The following is a 25,381-nucleotide window of genomic DNA, read 5'->3' on the forward strand; positions in this document are numbered from 1 at the left end:
TCAGAGTGTTTAAACAGTGAATATTGTAACACAAACACTATATACTGTATAACAGGTTCTCAAGTGGAGTATGACCATTGCCTGTTACAATGTCATTTTTACTACAGTAAAACTCGTAGCGTAGGGTAGAGCGTTAGCTAAGTGTTCGTGAGGTTGTACAGTAAGTTCAGATCCTCGTGGGACAACTAAACTTTTTTTTTGACATTTAAATGCAGCAGTGAAAATACAACAGATTTTCGTCGTTTCTTTATCCTTAGAATACTTTTCGCTTTATTATTTTTTTCCTGTTAATAGAAACTTTGACCCTAGATGGAAGTAACACTAAAGACGAAAATTAGGGGCTTTCATATTAAAATGCTGTGTTAATTATTTTATTAATCCCTTCTGCTTTGTACTCTATTGCCTAAGTAACATAAAGTAAATATGTTGACGGTTAAACAATTGGCAATAATTAATTTGCAAGTTATGCACTGATCTAAATCAGTGATGATCAGGGCCTAACGTAGTAATTGTAAACAAGAAGAAAAATCACAATTCTGATGACAAAATGTATCCTGATTTTCTAGAATTATAATCACAAATTTTCAGCAATTTTGTACTTACCTGTAAGGAAGATAAATTAATATAAGCAAAATTATTTGATTATATTACACTAAAATGAGTTGTAAACAATAAAAGCAAGGACGAAACAAAAAATTCACTACATAGATTCGAACTCGAACTGTCTGCATAGAAGTTAAGTAGCTTAACCACTGCTCCACTCCAAGCATGCTGTGGAGGTAGTAAAATGCTGTGTTAATTATTTTATTAATCCCTCCTGCTTTACATGCTATTGTCTAAGGAGCATTCAGTAAATATGTTGACGGTTAAACTTGTCAACATGATTTTTGTCTCACGATTACCAATAGTTCTACTTGATGCAGTTTTTATTGTGTTTTCAGATATATATTCGGAATTTCTCCACCACCCACAGTTTTTTTATTTCAACTTCAATTTTGTAAAATAAACGTTTTTTCGTCAATTTGTCTATTGCCAAATAAAAGCTCCTAGAGAATTATAAATATGATGGAACCAATGGTACCGGTACCATTGCTACTGTTGTAGGGGAGAGTTGGATAAAACAGGATGGTATGATAAAACGGGATACCCGACTTATTTCGTTGGAAAGTGCTGCAACTTACCGAATGATGCGAGGACTTTGTTCTTAGGCTAGAAGGAGACATTATGCAGTGCTCACATGCAGAACGAACACGTTAATTTTTGTTGTGTAGAGAAAAGTTTGAAATCAGCTGCTTAACTAAATTGTTTCGATTGATTTGAAATGGCACATTCTGGGATTAAATTTGCAGAGATGAAGTGGTAAGTCTCGTATATAAATAAAACATTATTAGTCTTTAATTCTTTATAAAGAAAACCGCTGTAGCTTTTACCGTTTTGTTATGACGCCATGTTTTTCTTTACAATTCCTAGTCGGACAAAACAGGATAACCTATGGTTTGGCAAAACGGGATAGTATCCCGTTTTATCCAACATGCATTGCATATGTGGGATTTCACTTTAAATTCTGAATTGAATTTGTTCTCACTATGACAACCAACAATGACAGTAGTTAGGAAGAAGAGGATGAAGACGACGACAGAATGTGATGACCAGACATCGGATTCTAGGGCAAATGCCTATTTTGTTTCTTTAGGAGAAAAGTAAAAATAATTATTAATATTTGTGTTTCATGGAAATTGAAAGGTATTCAAAGAGTTTTATAGTGCCCTAAAATGCCCTAAAACGGTTATTAGAGCCTAATTTGTTAATATTCGCCTAAAAATGCCTAACTCACTGTAAAGTTTCGCATTTTACTCTTACTTTTTATAATTTATACATGCATTCACTGCGAAATTTAAGGCATTTAAAAAGTAGGAAGTTTGCTTCACACCGGCCATGAAACCATTGATAAAGGAAACAAAATGTTTTGAATCTCACGACACTCGCAATAGATTTCACCGAATTTAACATGTTTGGAGGCATAAATGCCGACAAAGAACCAACCTTAGTTTTGAAGCAGGCAACAATCACAACATGTGCTGCTACCGATTCAGAGATATACTATACTATAAAAATGACTGTTTTCGGTCTGAAACCGATTAGCTGTACTGCCCTTCAGAGTGTCATAAAATCACAATTTTTGGAGAAAGAGTGTTTTTGAAATATTTATGAAAAGTCGTAAAACTGCGAATTAGTAGGGTAAACCGTTACAAAATATTTAAAAGAATGGCCCTCCTAGTGTTAACACTACCAGGAAATGCAACAATAAGTGGAACTTTGTATTTTTGTCCAATTGAATCTCAATAACAACGGTTCATTTGAATGCTCGTTAACAGTTGCTCTTTCCCTCACCTTATTTGTGTTGAGAAGTTTTGAGCGGTAGGACGTTTTCCTTTGAAGTTTAACGCGATAATGCCGAAAAATATAAGTGCAAAATCTACATTGATCCGGCAATGGCTAACAGAATATTCAGAATTCACTTATGATGGAAAAATAATATTCTGCAAGATTTGTAGCAAACAGGTATGTAACAATAGTTGAAATATATAAATTCTATTAATTTTAATGAGTAGGCCTATAATATTCATACATTGACTGAGCTATCCTGAGGTATAATTCTTTTTAAGACCACTACACTTTAACCTTTTAAATTCCGATAGTTAAAGTATTTGCAGGTCATTAAAATTTTGATTGTTCGAACCCACTAACTTTGTGATAGAAATACGGCAATACAACAATTAGGATTTTATTTTAATTCAGTTTACTTTACATTTTTAGATTTCGCAAGAAAAAAAGTGCCACCTAAAGCAGCATGTGCAAGGAGCGGCTCATAAGGCTAAAGCTCAGCAGAAAAATAAACTGCAACAAACTTTACTAACACAGCCTACTTCATCCAATCTCAGCAGCAATTTCTATGCTGATTTAACCAGAGCGTTTGTTGCTGCTAACATTCCCTGGAATGCAATTGAAAATCCGGTTTTAAGACAGTTTTTACAAAAATACTGCAAACAAAATATCCCATCTGAGTCGACCCTAAGAAAAAATTACTTAGACAGAATATACAATGAAACTTTAGCTTCCATTCGGGAGGATATAGGTGATTCTTACATATGGGTCTCTGTGGATGAAACCTCAGATCCTATGAATAGGTATATAGCAAATATGGTAGTAGGAAAACTTAGTCCTGATTGACCTTCGATTCCACACCTCGTATGTGTTAAGGAACTTTCGAAAGTGAATAGCCAAGCCATTGCTTATTTTGTAAATAAAGGCCTACAGTCTTTATACTCAGGTAATATAGACGATTCTAAAGTTCTGTTGTTTTGTACTGATGCTGCCTCATACATGGTTGCTGCAGCTCCACTTCTTAAAACATTTTATCCTAACCTCACGCATGTAACCTGTCTAGCACATGGCCTTCACAGGGTTTCTGAAACAATCCGGAATGAATTTCCTCTTGTCAATTCGTTTATTTCTAACACAAAAAAATGTTTTTGTAAAGCCCCATCCAGGATTTCAATATTCAGAGAGAACTTTCCAGATATCCCACTCCCACCTCAGCCGGTTGTTACACGATGGGGAACCTGGATTCAGTCAGTGGTGTATTATTCTAAGTATTTTAAAGAAGTGGTCACAGTTATTGATAAATTACCTGAAACTAATAGTGCAGCGTGTGTGAAAGCAGTGAAAGATTGTCTGAATGACTCACGAGTGAAAAACGATATTGCCTACATAACATCAAACTTTTCTTTCATACCTGCAAGCATTGAACAATTAGAACGTGAAAAACAATCTCTTTGTAGTCAAATAGCAATAGTAAAGGAAGCTCAAGTGAACATACATTCTGCTTTGGGCGAAACTGGGAAAAAAGTAAAAAATAAGTGGGACAACGTATTAAATAAGAATGTAGGATTTTCATTGTTGGAAAAAGTATCAAGAGTGATATCGGGGGAAAGTGTAAATGTTCCAGTAAGTATTGATGTTTCTATTGTACCTAATTTAAAATTTGCGCCTCTCACATCAGTTTCGGTTGAAAGAAGTTTTTCTGCTTTCAAAATGATTCTCAGTGACAAAAGGCAAAGGTTAACTGTGGAGAATTTAGAAAAAATTCTGGTGGTGTACTGTGCAGATAATTATAATAAAGTCTGAGCATGGAACTGAATTTCAATAACTTAAAATGAGTAATCTTGATATCAATAATCATTATTTCATTAGTTTCAATATATTAAATTTGTGCAGCTCTGTTTATAAATATAATATAGTATTCTTTTTTAATGTTTGAACATACTTTTTTGTGCGTATTTTAGTGTATAACTAAAAATTTCAGTGAAAGAAATAAATATGATACCTTGATGTGCCTAAAATGCCTATTTTCATTAAAATAGAGCCTAATTTTACAAATTTTGAGCTTATTTTAGGCGCCTAAAACTGCAATTTTTAGTGCCTAAAAATCCTATGTCTGGTGATGACCGATATCTGCGAATTATTGCCACGAAGAACGCTGAGAATACTGCTGGCATGATTAACAATGACTTTCAAACTGCGATAGGGAGACGCATATCCAATCAGACAGTATGAAACCGATTACATGATAGCAGACTGCACTCCAGACGTCCATGGCGAGGCCCAACTCTTACACCTAGGCACCATTGACAACCTTATACCTGGGCAAGAAATCATCACCAATGGATTGTACAAAATTGGCACTAAGTTCTATTCACGGACGAATGCCGAATATGCCTTGTACCAGATAATCATCCACAACGTATGTGGAGAGAATCAGGTAATGCTGCACGACTCAGACACCCCTACAATAAAATGCAAGGTAGTGGGCCAGTGATGTTTTGGGGTGGCATTATGTGGGGTCGCGGACACAATTGGTGTCGATTCAAGGAATGCTGAGGGCTCCACAGTATAGGAACAACATTCTTCAAGCCATAGGAGCACCGTTTAATCAGCACTTCGGAAAGGGATTCATGTTTATGGACGATAATTCCAGAATCCATCCTGCGGCTGTTATCAGTGACTTCCATAATCGTGAAGGAATTGCCAGGTTTGATTGGCCCACATGTTCTCCAGACATGAATCCAATTGAGCATGTCTGGGTTCAACCAAAGAGAGCCATTCTTGCGCGCCCTGAGCCCTCACGCAATCTCGAAGACCTATGCAGAGTTGCTGTTTAAGAATGGGACAGAATAGATCAACAGTTGATAAATGTGGTGGTAGACAGTATGCCACGAAGAGTTCAAGCATTATCAATGGAAGAGGAAGCACTACACTCTATTGAAGTTGCTAGGATAGAGATTTGGTACTCCAGCCAATTCTAAATTTCCATTTGGCCATCCACCACCATTGCTATAATTTTGTCAACAACTGTTATTTTCAACTGTTAAAAATAAATACATTTTCATTCCTTAGATTTCCTTCTTTTTATCTTTTATTGACAGTTGACAAGTGATGCAAAACATTTTTTGGTGTGTTTATTATGCATTTTAATAAAAACACATACATTTTTTCAGTTCCTTAACAATATTTTCTTTATTTTAAATAAGTATCCTGTTTTACCCAACTAGTCGGCCAAAACGGGATACTTGCGCACTTTCCAAGAAAACTGTTTTCCCACTTTAACTATATCATTAGAAGTGAAAATCAAAATGTATTATGAAAGTACATAGAATAGTGAATTCATAAGTAAAAATTTAATTGTTTCCTATCACTTCAACAGGAAATGTACAAGATTCCGTATCCCGTTTTGACCAACTCTCCCCTACAGGTTCAGACGTATAGAGACATGTACAGATCACCGCCTATTGAATACGCATCCACAGACATGTACAGACATGCACAGACGTGAACTGTAGTCCCGTCGCTCTTATTTCCGGCAGCCAATCACGTTGCAGGTTGGCTACATTTAAACGTGTGCGTCTTCTGATTCGCTGATGAAGATAAAGAAGGTTCGATAAACACTTAATATAATCGCCCTCCATTTTGGCTCTTTCGTTGGCGTTCGCAGAAAGCACACGAGGACGTTATTTGCCGCTCAATTATTTGCTGAATTACAGTGCGTTTGATTTATTATCATAGGAGCTATGACATGATAATGTTTAACGGTGTGGCAAATAGATCCCTCGTCCGGTAGCTCGGCAACAAAAGAACACAAATGGCGAACGATACTACCTACCTAGACTTTATAGAGCCTTCACTTTCTAAGACGTAAGCAAAGAGGAGGAGTCACGCCGGGAATAACAGCGTCGCGACTATAGTGTAGCACGTATTCATCAGAACGATGCTAGTTGTGAGATAGCAGTGAACCAGTAAACACGTCATTGTGAGTGCTTTGTGTGTCTGAATTATTGTGTATTACATATTTACAAATTTATTTCTTTTAATTAGTCTTTAGTTACAAAATGGCTAGAGTTGGTTTAAATCATCTTAACAACTTTTGTTATATAATATGTGGTGAAGTGACTCTCAAGTCTCAAAGGCGAAACCTTACTCCATTAGTGAAAAAGTGTTATGAACTTTATTTTGTGTGTAAGTGGAGGACAAAATAAGGGCCTGGGCCCCACATATCTGTTGTTATCGTGTTCTAGGCTTCTCACTGCATGGAAGAATAGCACAAGTCACATGCCATTTGCTATCCCTATGATTTGGAGGGAATCCAAAGATAACTCCTCTCACTGTTATTTCTGCTTAACAAACATTAAAGGGATTACGTCAAAATCAAAACATACAGTGGTGTACCCTAACTTGTAATCTGTAATGAGACAGTTCCACACTGCGAAGAATTTTCCATACAAAGCCTCCAGAACATGTGACAGTAGATCAAGAGAGCTCAGATTCTGATGGAAGTAAGGAAGAAAAAGGAACAGAGTTTGGTGATACAAATTTTGAACAAAGCTGTTTATCTGAGTCTCATTTATTGACTCAAGATGATCTTAAGATCTCATACGAGATTTAAAGTTATCCAAAACACAGTCTGAAATGCTTGCTTCCCGGCTAAAAGGATGGAATCTTCTTCAAAACAATACAAAGATATGTAACTTATGTATCGTGATCGCCATTCTCAATTCAAAGACTATTTTTTCTGAAGAAAATGACTTGGTGTTTTGTAACGACATTTCTTCTGTTATGGAGACATTTGGTATTGAACATAACCCAACAGAATGGCGCCTGTTCATTGATTCCTCTAAAGTTAGTTTAAAAGCAGTGCTTTTGCATAATGGTAATAAATTCCCATCAGTACCTATGGCTCACTCTGCTAGTATGAAAGAAACACGAGAAAAAAAAAATATATATATATATGAAAAGCTTCAATATGCAGTGTATGAATGGAATATTTGTGGTGATTTGAAGGTAATTGCACTTATTCTTGGTCTACAGCTTGGTTACACAAAGTACTATTGTTTTGTGTGTCCCTGGGATAGTAGGGACAGGAAAAACCATTACATTAGAAAAGAATGGCTTAAACGCGAATCATTCATTCCTGGACAGAAAAATGTGAAACATGATGCATTGTGTAATCCTGAAAATGTGTATCTACCTCCGTTACATATCAAACTAAAATTAATGAAGAATTTCGTCAAAGCCATGGGCAGTACTCCTGGTTTCATGAATTTAAAACAGTTCAAGTTTCGTAAAATTAGTGACGCAAAAATTAAAGATGGAATATTTGTGGGTCCACAAATACGATCACTAATGCATGATGAAAAGTTTGAGGAACTATTGAGTCCACTGAAGAAAGCAGCTTGGCAAGCATTAGAAAAAGTTACAGTTTTTTGGGAAATCGAAAGGCGGAAAATTACCGTGATATTGTCAACGATCTTATAACATAATATTTGGGTTGTAATATGTTCTTAAAAGTACACTTCCTGCAGTCGCACCTAGATTTCTTCCCAGATAATCTTGGCGCAGTGAGCGATGAGCATGGGAACACTTTCATCAGGAGATTTCAGCTATGGAAAAGAGGTATCAAGGCAAATGGAATTCTAATATGCTGGCCGACTATTGTTGGACCATCAAGAGGGATGTTCCACAGGCGAAATATAGCAGAAAATCGTCATTCCTTACTTTCTAGGCGAGTCAAAATGTTTGAATATTGTGTAGTTAAGAATGTAGAAAATATTAAAGTGTTTGAAATTATAAACGCCTGTTTCTCGGAAACCTTGCGTGATGGGAAAAAAGCGATATCATATTTGAATTCAGAAGAAAAATGCTATCAGAATCACATATTTTTCTTCCTGAGACAAAGAAAAAATATCTTTGTTCCTCAGTGAATTGGCAATAATTAATTTGCAAGTTGTGCTAAAGGGAACATGATTATTATACTGTACTAACCTAAATCCGTGATCATCAGGGCCTAAACGTTATAATTTTAAACAAGAAGAAAAATCATAATTCTGATGACAAAATATATCCTGATTTCCTAGAATTATAACGACGCATTTCCAGCAATTTTGTAATTATCTGTAAGTAACATGAAGTAACATAAGGAAAATTATTTGACTACATTACATTAAAACGAGTTGTAAAAATTAAAATAGAAGACAAAACAAAAAATTCTCTACGGAGATTCGAAGCATGCTGTGGAGGTAGCCCAAATCAGTGCCTTGTATTATTATATAAGTATGTATGTATGTATGTATGTATGTATGTATGTATGTATTTAGACTGCAAGTGGTCAAGCACCCGGTGGCAGTGGTACAAACAATATAAACAATACACAATAAAATTACAAAACACAATACAATTATATATACAATACACAATACAATTAGATATACAATACAATTAAATACACAATACAATTATATACACAATACGATTATACACAATAATTACAATTAATAATACATAAAATAACTTAATTAATAAGTGATCTTAATTTTACATTACAACCTACATATGTATAGGCCCTACATAAGTTTCACATTGGTACGGATAATAATCTTTCACTTTACTCTCATTTCACTCACTGCATTGGCACTGTGACACATTTCACTGACACTATAATATAACACATTTCACTGACACTGTAGAACACATTTCATTGACACTATAAATTATCACTGATCGAAACTATTCACTACACTGCAAAACTGTAACTTCACTGACTCACCACGCTTCATTGGTACCACAGTTCAAATAAGAAGAATTAACTAAAGCGGCGCACGGAAGTTTACGGTAGTGAACTGCGCGCTCACCCGAAGGGACTTAGAAAATTTTCACTGCTCAAGAGACCGGCCACTTTCATTTTTTTTTTTCCCCAGCCGTAATACTGAATCCAGATGAAACGTCTCTCACGTCTTTTCTGGAACTTGTTTTATGGCTTCTTGCATTACCTTTCCGTTCCACCGTCTTCTAAGCTTGTTGGAAGGTGAGGTTTTCCCTCTTCCTACAGGTGCCAACACTGGTAACGAAACAGAAAACCATGGTATAAAAATGGAATACTAATAATACTAGTATTTCGTATTGTTGTAAGTCATAACCCCATAGAGAAGTACTGTATTTGGCATACGTTGTCAGTTCACTGTTATTTGTGCGAGAGTGTGTACATGTAATTCAGTCCGATTAGATTGTGAAGCTAGGTTGCGTAACGTCTTTTTTACATAGTTCTTTTACACCGCTCTTTCAGACTTCTGGTCCTGCATCACCTGAGGTTCAAAGCCGCAGCAGTCGTGCGTCATCCCCTGATGAGCTCACACCGACGTTGTGCTCGGATCAGTGCTTCACGGCCGCCACGGCGCGCCCCACAGAGTCCCCCAGTTTGATGGAAACATCCACGCAGTACAGCACTGCCACCGCAGGTAATAAAAATCAAAGATCTGAGGGGCCTTTAAGCACAAATCTACAGTGGCGTAGCGTCAGGGGAGACTTTAAGACTGAGTCTACCGACCGAAAAAAAAAATAATATAAATAAATAAACTACGATAGTGTCCAATTCATGTACCATGTGATTAGGCAGTCTTAAAATTATTTGATGCGGCAGCATAGTCGAGTAAAGACTGGGAGCTTCCGAGTCTCATACAAGACGTGTGACTAATATAGCTTTCCCCATTGCATTTTGACCTGCCCGCTGAAGGAAGACAGAGTTTATTTATTTACCATAAATGGCATCAGATGCGCGTCTGAGACTGGACAGTTTACTACTCTTGAAGTAACAATGAGGATGGCTGAATACGCCAATATCTCTCACTCATTGTTACTGACCAATTAGTAGTGTTTCATCTGTTTCGTGGGTTGTTAATAAAAGTGTGGTGATTTGCAGTGGCACAAGTATTAAATAAATATTCCGATTTTAATTGTTTTGGAAGTATGGACATTCTATTGATTTGGTTGATATTTATTAAAAACTCCGCTTTCGAATTGTCTTACGAAAGAAAATGCGAATTAAAAGGTAAAAGACCAACTCCTAAACTTGACATTATCTTGCATGAGAAGAGACAAAAACGAACGTTTCAAACATCGTGCTATGACAAATTTAATTGATTAACCGGCAGTCATACTCAAAATAAATTGTATTGCTTTGTATGTCTATTGTTTGGGGGAGAAAAAGAGTGGAGTGAAGAAGGAATACCAAGTGTAAGGAAAGTAAAGAAAGCTTGCAACATGAAGCGTCTAAAAGACATACAGTATTCATAATAGGGAATTGTTTCAACTACTGGGGAGGGGCATAGGAATTGAACATGCTTTATCTGAAGCTGCACGTTTGTCTGCCATTAAACACAATGAAAAAGTGTCTGCTGATCGCAAAATATTAGGTCGTCTTGTTCAAGCTGTACTTTTCTTAGGAAAACAAGAACTAGCTTTCAGGGGACAAAAAGAAGGGTTAGAGTCAAACAATAAGGGCAATATTTAAAATTGTTAGATTATACTACACAGGAAGAACAATTTATGAAGGACCACTTTTCTTCTTCTTCTTCTTCTTCTTCTTCTTCTTCTTCTTCTTCTTTCAAAGGCACTTCGCCAGATATCCAGAATGAACTGATTGAGATTATCACGTCAGTTCTAAATGAACAGATTCAGAGATAAATTAAAGAAGCTTGAATGAAACATCCAACGTTTCGTCCACTTGTACAGATACAATTTTGTTAGCTTGATGCTTAATAAAATGTTATACAGTAAATACTGAAATTTGAATTGACTAGTTGTAGATATTAGTATCTTCATCATCATCATCATCATCATCATCATCATCATCGTCGCCATTAACATCATCATCATCATAATCATCATCATCATCATCATCATCATCATCATCAAGTGATCTTAGATTTTAAAATAGAATATTAATATGATTGGATATATTTTACAAAATGTTTAATTCGTTTGAAATTAATAGAATGTGATAGGTACTCACTTATATTGTATATATTGCTTCTAGTTTGTATCGTAAATCAAAGAAAAATTGAGTGTCGACAACTTTTTAATACAGTCTACCCAGATCATATTGCCACGCTACGCCACTGCAAAGCTATTGCTATAAATATCGCTGGAAATTTTCACATCTTTGCCACTTCTTATAGTCTGAGTCTTCTTACTTAATAACCAAAGGATGAAACCTAACCATTTTCCCCCCATTACCAAACATAATACTTTATTCCTGAATTTCTGTACTAACAAATGCTTCAACTGTTATGTTGACAGCATCGTTTGCCAATGAAAAAGCTATCAACATTCATGAAACGAACGTTATTACTATCTATCCAAATCAAGAACCAGACTAATGTATCACTACGCACGTGGTAAACAAAAGATCAAGTACACATTAATCTGAGAACTACATTAGGTTTCTGATAACCTAGTATAACTTATTAGTTAGTTACCTTGCACTGATTTGAATAGACGTAATATTTGTAAAAACGTTATATAAGGAAATATAATATGAAAATGGATTTGAGGGCGGTGGGTTATGATGATAGAGACTGTATTAATCTTGCACAGGATAGGGACTTACTTATTTACTTACTTACTTACTTGCTTACTTACTTACTTTCTTACCTACTTTTACTTACTTACTTACTCACTCACTCACTCACTCACTCACTCACTTACTTACTTACTTACTTACTTATCTGCTTACTTACTCACTCACTCACTCACTCACTCACTCACTCACTAACTTACTTATGGATTTTAAGGAAGCTAAAAAATAAAGGTGATAGTGCATCTCCTTGCTTTAGCCCGCATCTGGAAAAGCATCTGACAGAAACTGGCCTATACTGACACTGATGTACGTTTCACTGAAACATACTTTAACAATTAATCAAACTAGTTTCTTCGGAATACCAACTTCTATAAGAATGTTATATAAAACTTCCCTCTTAACAGAGTCATATGACTTTTTATGTATTCGACATATATTGAAGAGAAAAAGGGAATATAAAGGTACAGTACATCAGTATTCATAGATTTCAGAAAAGGTTCATTGCCGCCGCCCTCACATAAGTAAGTAAATATTATTAAAATATAATACTTACTTATGGTTTTTCAGGAACTCGCAGGTTCATTGCCCCCTCACATCAGCCCGCCATCGGTCCCTATTCTGAGCAAGATTAATCCAGTCTCTACAATCATATTCCACCTCCCTCAAATCCATTTTTATATTATCCTCCCTTCTAAGTCTCGGCCTCCCCAAAGGTCTTTTTCCCTCCGGCATTTCTAGATTCGCCCTTACGTGCTATATGCTCTGCCCATCTCAAATGTCTGGATTTAATATTACTAATTATGTCAGGTGAAAAATACAATGCGTGCAGTTCTGCATTGTGTAAGTTTATCCATTTTCCTGTAACTTCATCACTCTTAGCTCCAAATATTTTCTTAAGAACCTTATTCTCAAACACCCTTAATCTCTGTTCCTCTCTCAAAGTGAGAGTCCAAGTTTCAAAACCATACAGAACAACCGGTAATATAACTGTTTTATAAATTCTAATTGTCACATTTTTTGATAGCAGACTATATAACAAAAGCATCTCAGCCGAATAATAACATGCATTTTCCATATTTATTCTGCGTTTAATTTCCTCCCGAGTGTCATTTATATTTGTTACTGTTGCTCCAAGATATTTGAAATTTTCCACCTCTTTGAAGGATAAATCTCCAATTTTTATATTTCCATTTCGTACAATATTCTGGTCACGAGACATACTCATATACTTAGTCTTTTCGGAATTTACTTCCAAACCTATCGCTTTACCTGCTTCAAGTAAAATTTTTGTGTTTTTCCTAATGGTTTGTGGATTTTCTCCTAACATATTCACGTCATCCGCATAGACAAGTAGCTGATGTAACCCGTTCAATTCCAAACCCTCTCTGTTACCCTGGACTTTCCTAATGGCGTATTCTAGAGAGCGAAGTTAAAAAGCAAAGGTGATAGTGCATCTCCTTGCTTTATCCCGCAGTGAATTGGAAAAGCATCTGACAGAAGATGGCCTATACGTACTCTGCTATATGTTTCACTGAGACGCATTTTAATTATTCGAACTAGTTTCTTAGGAATACCAACTTCTATAAGAATATTATATAAAACTTCCTTCTTAACAGAGTCATATGCCTGTTTTGAAATCTATGAATAAGTGATGTACTGTACCCTTATATACATATTTTTATCTATAATATCTGTCGAATACAAAAAATGTAACTAATACAGTAACAATACATGATTATATTAGTAAATAAATAGTACATAATATGTAGCAGTGGCGGGAGTACACCAACATGCTTCAGTGGACATGAATTTCCTATCCAGAAACGGTTCCAAATGTCCTGCCCTACAACGCCACGAAGATCGTTATATACAATCTTTTTGAAATATGGACACAGTTACCAGGCACCAAAAGGGCCTTTAAAGGAGAAGTCCGCGATAAAATTCGAAATGTTGATTATATTATAGGATGTTTACCTAAGTAATCCTTAGATTAACGGCGTTTGTCTCATCTCTCTACGCCTTTTAGTTTGTGAAATATTAACGGTCTTACTCCAAGCTCTGACATCATAGGCACCGATCGCTTTATAAGACTGCGTTGTAGTTGTGTTTCACATACAGTGGTGCAGGACGAGTAAATACAGATTCATATGTTACAGTCAGTTATTATTAACTCACTTAGGACCTATCGCATGCATATACTGTAATAATAATAATAATAATAATAATAATAATAATAATAATAATAATAATAATAACAATAATAATAATAATAACTTACCCAAACTCTATCCCCCTTTAAATCCCGTGTACAATCCATTCTGTTCCATTCTGTGATTAGAACGACTTGGGTCTGGTAAGGGTTCAAACTGAAAGGGTTTAATATTTCAATCCATTATAATCTAAGTCAACGCCTTCACTGAGTGAGTGAATGTATGCAAGACGTGAAATATTCGTAATGAAGGGACTACAGATACGTGTTTATCTCACGTTAGCAATAAATTAGTACATGGTTTATATTATTTTATTGCACCATAGTTGTTGAGTCATACGGTTTAGGCACTTCCAACACATTTCTCTGCATATCTTCTCTCCACGTGTTTTCCTTCCTGCTGCATGTTTTCTTTTCCATCCATCGTTTAGTGACTTTCGAGTATTAGAGTCTGGAGCTAGTTACATCTCTTTTCACGTTGTAATTATGTCATTATTGCAATCATAGTTCTTGTTTACCATTCCATCATATGGAAAGTGTTTTCTCTTAGGAGTGTAAACCAATCTGCCGTTATGATATGATTCAAGTTTGCTGGTGTGATAAAACTGATTAATCTGCTTTAGGTCTTTTAAAAGGGCAGGGTTACATACAAAATTTTTCAGAGCATTATAATCGCTGGATCCAGGTTCGATCCATTCCCAACAGCGGAATGACAAATATTACAGAAGACAAACTAAATTTGTAACGCTGACCAGAATACAAAAAACACCTTTTGGCTTTCTATATTACTTTCTGTTTCATGTGCAGCGTCCTCGGAACCTGTTCAATTAGAATTTGAAGTTTCTTCTTCTATTTGAAAAGATCTAAGTCAGTTTCTGGCTCACCCACATCTGATTCACCACACACATTTCTTGGCTTTTCGCACCCTATCTGACACTGCACAGCTTTGTTTATATTATGTTCCTGCGAATTTTCAGCCTCATCGAGAACTACACACACGTCCATATTTTGAGCTATAGGTGCATCACTGCAACTTGCTATTACTTCTTCAACGACCTTCTTTCATTTATAAGCAGAGGAGCGCGTAGTATCAGAACTGTCTTGGCGAGATTCTCCTTTCAAAAATAAGGAAGGGACAGCAGTTTTCTTCATTTTCATAGGAGTTCTGTTGTCTTTCATTGAACGTCTTTTCAGTAGAGACGATTCCTCACAATCAATTTCATGGAAATGATTAGAACACACAATAGCAGTTTTCGATGGTGTAAAACATTTCTGTTGATTTTCTTCATCCATGTTTTTTAATATTTGCGGTGACTTTTCTCTGCTCGGAAATACATGAAATGATACCTCTTCTCCATGTTGTGCTTTTGTTCTTCCCTCTGAACACGAAAAATCACGACACCACGGCATTTTAAACTGTATTACGATATAATTTCTTGTTTAGTCTACTGTAGTTCAAAATCGTTCATATAAAGAAAAATAGCCCTACATAAAACCACAACGTAGGTATGTGCTGTTTTATGATTAAATGAAAAGAAAAATATGACTTCACTCAATCACAACTAAGTCTGAAATTCTTTTCACGTGTACTACGGCGCGAGAAGATTATTTAATATAAAGCACTGCACTTGGAGATGTTCTCAGTCTACTACGCAATCACATCAGTTCAGTGGTATGACGTCATAAGTATTTGTGCGGAGTCAGTAACTCAAGAACCATGCCTCGCATTGACATGCGGCAAATTGCATTCTACTTAGATTGAAAAACGTGTTTGATTAAAGCCAACTTAATTTTATCGCGGACTGCTCCTTTAAATTCAAGATATTTTCCGACCAGCAGGGGTTAGTATTTCTAAATGACGTATGTGTGTTGCTGTTGCTGCTGCTACTGCTAATACTACTACTACTACTACTACTACTACTACTGCTACTAATCCTGTTAGTATAATGGACTACAATACCGATCGGGCTATGTAACATGAGATGTATTTCCAATTTTTTCCACCACTGACAAAACATCCACTCATAATTTCAATAGTCTCTCGATAGTACACATTAAGTTGGAGGTCTTCCAATGTATTTTTCTATGATGCAGTTAGTGCTTTCTGGTATTTATTGTGGTGCTCACGTAACATTAGTTCCTAAAAAGCGAATATGACCGTCATGTGTATCATTCCATGTTGTTGGGATGGTTTACTGTGCATTGTCAACAAACAGACTACAACCATAGGTGGAGAGAGTACCGTTTCCTTGGGGGGGGGGGGGGGAGCAAAGCTAAAGATCATAGAATCCCCATATAACAGGGCTATGTGTGACATCATTTACCTCTTCCCCCCGTTATAGCTGGACAGTGGTACATAATATCGGAATATGATCATTTAATAAAGGTATTTTCGGGGGGCTTGTTTCTTATAGTGTTACATCCATATCTACGATGTTTCGGACCGAGTTGTATAGGGCATGAACTACAACTAGGTCAACTACAAATTATAATAGGACATAACTTAAAACAATGTCCCTCTTTTTCTCTCTCATACAGAAACATATGCATGCATCAATAAAACTACGTAACAGTGCTAACAGAAACTTTTTTTTATATTAAGCTTACCTTCCTGAAGATATCATAATGAAATGTAAATTCTAATTATTTTATTTAATTTCGTCTTTAAGTTTAGGTACCGTACACATTATACCGGGATCACCTTTTTTCCTGCATTGTTGTGCAGTATGTTATTCATACATCTTCAAGTGGCGGCCTAAAACCTTCAGACTTCTAACACATGAGTACAGGCTATTACAAAAGAAACATTACAGTACTTCCATTTCTCAAATAAGGTATAGAAATTCTTATACTTTCAGAAATTTAAAATAAATATTATAGCCCAGACACATAATCGAAAGACATTAATTCATAAATTTAAGCACAGAAACTTAATCGTAAACAAAAGCAAAATAGATCTCTTGAATTCAATATTTTTTACGTTAATAGAAAAGTTTGGGGGCAGTGTCCCCCATGCCCCCCTCCCCTATAAGTCCGCCTGTGGCGACAACTCTGGCTAAGTTTGGTACTAGCACACTGGAATGATGACAAGAGAGAGTGGCACGTTCGTAAAATGTGAGCCTCAAAACAAACATAAGGATCGTCTTCTCTACTGCGAAGTGTGAATTCGGTTGTGCTGCATATGAGTCTGGTTTTATGATACTTAAAGTGAAGTGGTCTGATATTGCGAAACTGCGTGTGTTTGTGAAATAATTTGGTGAGAAATATTTTAGTACTGATGAGAAAATGTTGTTTTGCAAAATTTGTGAAGTAAAAATTACAACTCAGAACGTTCTATAATCCAACAACATTGCGATACTAAATACAAAAGCTGTCTAGATATACAATTCGCTGCAGAAACATACAGCACAGCGCATGCTTTTTGAGAAATCAGCCAGAAGTTTTCTAAGGATCTTTGTGAGATGATGGTTTCATCGAACATTCTTTCACATAAGTAAATTAATGTTCATACTTTCCGGAGGTTCTTAGTAAGGTACATAGTTTATGCTATACTGACTGAGTCCACCTTGAAGGAGTTAATACAGTAAAAGCCCGATATAGCATGGTCCTATTTAACGCGGGAAATTATGTCCCCCAATAAAAAATATAAAATGTATAATACATTTAGTGGAAATCAATCTTAAAAAAAAGATGAATGAAAAGATAATACCGCATAGAGCAGCGTTTCTCAAACTATGGTCCGTAGATCACCTGTGGTCCTCGAGTTCTGTTCTTGTGGGCCTTCAAAAAAGACAGAAGAAAAAATAAAATTCAAACGAATTGCATATCACACTATAGCTGAAAATCTCAGAGTTTGGAAATGACACATGGCAATCGTCTTTCACTTTTTCTCCCAGTACTAATATTTTATGAAATTTCTTACCCCACCCGTCTACCCACTTCCCATTCTACTTTCAACAACAAACTATGAACGTGGCGTTTCTCGCCATCTTTTCCCTGCATATCTGGTGTCAAGCCTATAATCCAGCCAGGAACCACCCGAATTCATAACAGAGGACCAAAGTACCAAATCTTTTCATGTATTGATAACTTTCTTAATAGTTTTGCAGACACCCAGTCTGGACATTGAAATGTGCTCGTACTGTATGTCGTACACCAATAAAACGTGCCAAATTGCATCTTTACTTGTTGAAAATCGGGCATGTTTCTACATTAATTTTTTTTATTTGTTTTTCCAGATGACGATATAAGAAATGTTATACTTCTATTTTAAAATCCCACAGGTTTACTTTTTATACTTGCATGTTTCGTCTCTATGTGCCGTTTCAATTTCGCGGGTTTCATACACTTGTTGGAAAGCACTTCGTAACAAACAACGCACCAAGGTTTTGGTCCACTCTCATTGCCACACCAAGTAAATCAACGTTCCAAATAACTCTTGTCATATTTACGAAAGTATTTTTTATTTGAATAACTACCATTGGGACTAGATATTTCTTTAATGACACAGTAATTAATATATTTCTTCACACATAGCTTCTGAACTATTAGCACTGCCTAAATGAAACGTATCATTATGTTCCTTTCTTTTCAAAGATCCGGATCAAAGCCAGTTTTCCATTATTTATAATGGACACTAACAGAGACATGAACTACTACTAGCGTGTACCACATAAGAAGGATTTTAAACAACTAACTGCTAACAGGCAAGCGATGAATCAACAATGCACAGAATTTGTTTTAAGTTACTTCTGATTGGCTACAAAAAATATAATTACAAAAGTATTATAATTAATTAATTCTATTTTAAAATATAAGTATACTGGTATTAAACGTCTTGCATCAACAGGTATAGGCACAGCCCATAGTGGACAATGACCTTTTTCTCGGGGTTGTGAAACTGCATTCCAAGGGATTTTGCAGGCATAACGGGAAACAATTTGTGCCTTAACAAGTCATGAATACATTTTTATTTTGGTTTTCTGAAATCTTGTAAAGTAAAAGTTATACTGTACCGTGTTTTAGTCTGTGTCACATGTTCTGAGTGTTAAGTTGTTCAGTGTTAGTCTATGTCACACGTTCTGTGTCTTAATTTAATTAAATGTTAAATATAGTAATGTCGCAAAAACGAAAAGCATATCCAGTGAGTGAAAAGCTTAAAATATAATAATTGACCGTGTAAAAAGCGGAAAAAGACAGACAAACTTGTAGCGGGAATGCGGCATTCCAAAAGGTACAAGTAGAAGGTGAAGATATCATAAATGTTGTACGAAATGAAAATGGTGGTAAAAATGAAGAAAACGAAGATGAAGATGGCGGTAATGAAAATGTTGTAGAAGAGAAAGAGAATATTCCAAGTGTTACTGAAGTGATATCTAAATAATGTACTGCAGCTGTCGTGCTGGTCCGAGCAGACCTAAGAGGTGTGGTTATAAGCAGTAGGGAACTCTCGGATCAGGACGTGAGACACGGGCAGTATTGTCTTAGTTGGAAACGCAAAGTGAACCAAACAGTGCTCGTTTCCTCCATCTTGCTAATATAAAACAGTACACGGAGGAAAGACGCAATGATTTAGTCTGCAAAACAAAACTTACGAAATGTTTTTTAGTAAAGATAGTTTATACACAGTGAAGTGAACTATTTCTAAAAACAATACAATAACAAATTTTATGGAGTAAACTACATAACTGATGAGTATTTAGTTTATATTACAGTAGGCTACGTATTACATTATTTAAATTAATATATAGCGTTATAGCACAGTCTACTATATACAGTCGCGAAGCTCAATATGTAGTAAAAATGCAAACATGGGTAGTTGCCCACCACTAGGATAGCTACTATCGCCTCATCATCGCAGATCTCTCCTAGCAGCCGACAAAATATGTTACACTTTCGTTGTCGTGTTCTTTTGGAAAAATTAAAACCTTCCTTCAATTATTGAAATATTAAATGCATAAAGTTAATTTATTATTTTAATGAAGTATATTAAATTCCACCATAAACTCGAATATACCTGCAAGAAATAAGTTAATATAATTTTTGTTTGTTCAAAACGAACTGAAATTTACTGTAATAGCTTCACTCATTCAAGATTATAGCGATAATTAACTATGAAACCAGTAAATATTAATTTGCATTTCTCTTTACAACAATAATAATGGAAATATGAATTAATGGAGTAGCTTACGTGTACCGGTACTTGTAGTGTAGGCTTACGTAGTTAACAAAGTGGGATGAGGTTAAGAAATAATAATCACACCAGAATTGGAAATAAAACGTGATCAATAAATTTTATTGTAACAGACTTTTTCTACGTCTCTAGTAAAGCAACAAATAAAAATAACAACAAAATTAACAGCCATAATTAAAAACACATCCTTTGAAGGAAAAAGTAGGTCTAAGCAATAATAATCCCACCAGAATTGAAAATAAAACGTGATCAATAAATTTCATTAAAATAAACTTAATTTTTCTACGTCTTTACTAAATAACACATAAAAATAATAACAAAATTAATAGCTACAATTAAAAATATATCATCTGACAAAAAAAGTAGACCTAACCTTTATTTCTCTGGAAATTTAGCAGCCTAAGTGACAGAACTTTAACAGTTATCTAATGTCCTTTCGGTTAGACTGAAACGTTTCATTGTGAAATTTAAGGATATAATGTATTCTAACAGTCACAAAGAACTTCAAATTAACAGTTTTGTTTCTGCACAGCATTCTTGTGGAAACCCAGGAACCTTTATGAATCTTTCGGAAATCGGAAAAAGGATAACTCTGGCCTCTTTCTCTTACTGTTGCTACAATTTATAGCACTACAAACGTCTCCTCCTTCTCCCATATTATTATTCCAATTATTATATTTTAGCCATTAACATTTTCATTATAACCAATAACGAACATTTCACAAGCATCAATGTGAAATACGCAACGAGCTAGCACTCGATAGAAATACGACACAGTCCAAAGTCGACCATGGACAGTCTATTGTTTCTAGTTGCTAACCGCTTGGAGCGCTTTATCACGAGATTTGCAAAAAAACACCTCAAGCTTCGCGACTGTATATAGTAGACTGTGGTTATAGTGCATTAAATTACCGGCTTTATCCATCTCCACGTGACTTGTCATTCCTTTAACAAATGGACTATGATCATTTCCGATATATCGCGGCTCAGCTATAACGCGCGGGTATAGTGTATCCTCCAACAACCGCGCTATATTGGACTTTTACTATATTCATTAAAACACTTTTACTATGTCATTTTATAAAAAAGTTGTTGAATGTTGAATTAGAGTTTTCGAAGTAATTTTTGGGCAACATTTAATTTCTTTTCGTCATATTTCCAAGTTTGTATGTCAGATTTTGATATTTTTAGAGCATAAATTCATGCATGTTTGCAGAGTTTTTAGATCATAGAAATCCGAGCCAAATTCAACACGATTTGAGCCTGAATCTCCAGGCTGTGCCATGGTGTTGGTTGACTTTCATGAGTTGTATGTTCCAGATGCGATACACAAACAGAAATGCAGCAACTGCATGCTGCAAATGTCGGCCGACACTGCCAACAACAACAACTGTGATAACTCCTACAAGTGCGACTGCGAACTTGGGCGGACGCCTAGCTGTGATATAGAAGACTGCGACATGGATAGCTGCGCCAGTCTGAACGCCAGTCCATCCCATGAGCACGGCAAGTAGGACGAGCAACATTCTCTACATAGACTTCTGCGGTTTCCCGTTTTAAAATCTTGATAATCCCTTATCCTAGTCTTTACAAGCGTACTTAATGGTACGATATGCATAGTAAACCATTCTGTACAACGTTTCGTTTGGTAAGGACAGGATAATTTTAGCTGCGAGAATGAACCGTTGTGAAGAAGGAGAAAATATTAACTTCAGAGAATTGTGGAAAGTGTAAAGAATAAATACAGAGTGAACAAAGTGATATGAAAGAGGTAGAGTGACCATATGTTTAATTTGGGATGCACTCAATCCTTTCTTAGAATCATAATTGCCTCGGTTACTTATAAATTTAAAAAGATAATGAAGAGTTTTGACGAATCTAGTGCGGTTACTGGTGGACCACTGCACTCTACAGGACTAAAGCACAGGATAGAGCTGATGCCAGAATTGCAAGTGTATTCTTTGTATATTATAATAAAAAACTGCCTGGCTTGTAATGTAAGAATGTAATTCTTTGAGTATCAGTTGTTTGGTATCATAATCAAAGACAGAAGATACCTCCAAAGGGATTATTGTGAAAATGAGATTTTAGGGCTGATTAATTTCTCCGTCCTTTTGATCTTAAATAGGTAGGTTTGAGATGTTGTGAATGAAGTACTCAGGATTAATCTAACTTTTCTCTACGTTCATTTCAACTCTATTCAGATAACAACGCTGAGATTATTAAATGATGGAGTTGTATATCCACATTTGCTCCCAACTATCTTGAGCTTTCGTAGTTTGTAGTTGGGGCAGTTCTTATTTCTACACTACCCATCTAAGATGTAATGTTACATTCACTCCACTGCTGTAAATATTTTACATTTCTTGTAATAAGGTGACATTTCATAACATTTAAAGAATAGTTTTGTTCTAATAAAAATGCAAAAAAAAATAATAATAATATTGGTATATTGGTAGACTGTGGAGGTGGAAGATCATACTCTGAATAACCTATTTCTTTAAATTTCACAAACTAAAGAAAGTTAAATTGAGATAGGTTCTCAACCGCAAGTTTCTTGCCATAGAGACAAATATTGTCAAAATTCTATAAGACTGCAGAGGTGGTCATGGTACGCAACAGTTATAAAATCGAAAGTGAATATAATAAATTAATAATTTGGTAACTACTCGTTCCTTCGGAGTTAAACATTAAAACAGTTACACACAAGAATGTTTAGTTAAATATCGTCTTTGTCTCTTTCTACTGGCACTATGCTTCACGAAACTCGTATTTTAGGGTATTTACTGCTGGTATGGGACAGTAAAATAGCAGGCTAACACTTTTTTTTCATTACATCATCATGCTAGCCACCGACGTAGCTCACGCGGTAACGCGTTTGCCTTCTGATCCAGAACTCCTCTCAGACGTGGGTTCGATTCTCGCTTGGCTTTTGTTGAGTTTTATTCAGAGCTTTTCCCAAACTGTAAGGAAAATATCATGTAGTCCCATAGCGAATCTTCGGTTTCATCTCTTCAAATACCATCTCGGTATCACCAATTCCATCGGTGCTAAATAGACCTAACCTAATTGCTGATACAGCATCGTTATGTAACTTACTAAAAATCATGCTACAACATGATTCATAATTTATGCACACTTAAAAATGTTCTTTAAAAATCCTGATTAACAAGTATCTATGTTGTAGCTCGTATAAATTATTGTTTTCGTACATTTTGTTTCTGCGGTGTCATTCTTCACAACGCTCAAGACTCAAGTCCTACAATTAGTGGGATAATTACAGAAAGCAATTAAACATGTCTATCCTTAAATAATAAGACTTTTAATACTTGTGACGAATTGTTTCTAAGGCCGCCTGCATTCAGTATGTTAATATCTGCATACATAGAATTTCCAGAGTTTTTATTTCAGTCATTTAAAGAACGAAACATTTTATTGTTAATTTTGGCACACATAATAATGAAGTCGTAAAAAACAAAGTACGTGTACGTATCTATATGTAACAGTATCAATACAAGGATTTCGATTTCAATTCTCCAATAATAGAATTATATTCGGTAACCTTTTCAGATATATTTTCATAAATATGTATAATTTATTATTGCAGTAGCTATAATAATAATTTTCTACTTTACATTAAACAGTGTTTAACAATAAAAAATTATCAAATAAAATATTCGTAAGATTCTATCTATTTCTCTTTCACAATATGGATATTGTGAGCCTTTTAATTTTATTATTTAGTTTACATTGTTTTACAGAAAACTAAAACATTCCGTAGTGAAGCGGCAATTCTTTACAATTTTATTGGATTATAAACAAACAAAATGCATTAAAAATGCCCTTTTTGGGTCAGTGGGACATAATCCCAAAATCTCATCTGGTCACTCTAACCACAAATTCAGAAATGTACAAATTTGTTACGGTTAATTGATGGTCACTGAACTATGCGGGACTTAAGGCAGTGGTAAATTGTTACGTAAGTTCGTACTGCAATTTTTCTTGAAGTAAGATTTTATCTTTTCCAGTATTTTTAGACATAAAGTGAACTACAAGCAAAACCCTCAACTTGTGATATATTATTACCACATTGAAAGAAGACTGACAGAAATCAAATGTTTGCAAAATTGTGTTTCTTGTTCAATTTTACGATGTTTCCAAGAACACAGCAGACATGTAGTTGTGAAATACAGGTACTTCCGAATTATGTTAGGTATCTTTCACAAAATGGTTATGTTATTCTAGTGACCAACAATGTTATTACATAAGCCATAGAATGTATAATCTGATTTGTATGAGGTATGTCCTAGTAAGAAAGAATTTAACTGCGTGGTAAAGTTGCCTAGGAAAAGTGCAGTACATATTAGAATGATTATTGTAGATATACTTCAAGATTAGTCCAGTAAATTAAGGTACGATTTCCTTATTCACTGATACTTTTTTTAAATCTGAAATATGTTTTTATTCACCTGTGTCCAAATAAAATATTTCACTCCATATGAAGTCTCTTGTCTTACCAGAATTCGGATTTCGACATGTCATTCCTTTTTCCTTTCAGTCAGAGACAGTGCTCGTGTGTTTACAAATTATATTTTGTAGTCCCTACATCATAAACACGTAAAATATAGAGGATGGAAGGTGTTAAATTACAGTCCTCTTAAGGGACGAATCCTGAACATATTGTGAATGGAAAATTTCTCTATCATTTTGTTCCTTTGCTCTTAGATTTTCCAGAAATAGGTAATTATTTTACAAGATAAAATTTGATTCCATTATTTTTAAAACACATTCAGAAACACACATTTCATAAACGCCTCAAATTATAATACATTCTTAGTTCCAACAAACAATTTTGCATAATGTTTCTGTTGCATTTACGATGTAACAGTATCATAATAGTTTGATTATTATTAATAAATCACTTTAAGTAACGGATGTTTGGTAACACTGTTACCAGAGAAGCATGTTTTAATGCACCGCCTGACTACCCCGGGACGTAAAAGCAATCACCTCG

General features: G+C 35.2%; 1 protein-coding gene across 2 annotated transcripts in view; it reads left to right on the top strand.

The window, feature by feature from the left end:
- LOC138710188 (E3 ubiquitin-protein ligase goliath-like) overlaps positions 1 to 24,864 on the top strand; it is a 666,952-nt gene extending 642,088 nt beyond the window's left edge. The window contains exons 8-9 of one of the 2 annotated variants that reach the window (XM_069840830.1): positions 9,674 to 9,845; positions 21,688 to 24,864. In XM_069840830.1, coding sequence (XP_069696931.1) covers positions 9,674 to 9,845; positions 21,688 to 21,881 — 366 coding nt within the window. In that variant the 3' untranslated portion in view covers positions 21,882 to 24,864. The remainder of the gene's footprint in view (positions 1 to 9,673; positions 9,846 to 21,687) is intronic. The other variant, XM_069840831.1, reaches the window with a different exon arrangement.
- Positions 24,865 to 25,381: the final 517 nt, after the last annotated feature.

Source organism: Periplaneta americana, chromosome 12, assembly GCF_040183065.1.
Source record: "Periplaneta americana isolate PAMFEO1 chromosome 12, P.americana_PAMFEO1_priV1, whole genome shotgun sequence".
NCBI classification, from domain to species: domain Eukaryota; kingdom Metazoa; phylum Arthropoda; class Insecta; order Blattodea; family Blattidae; genus Periplaneta; species Periplaneta americana.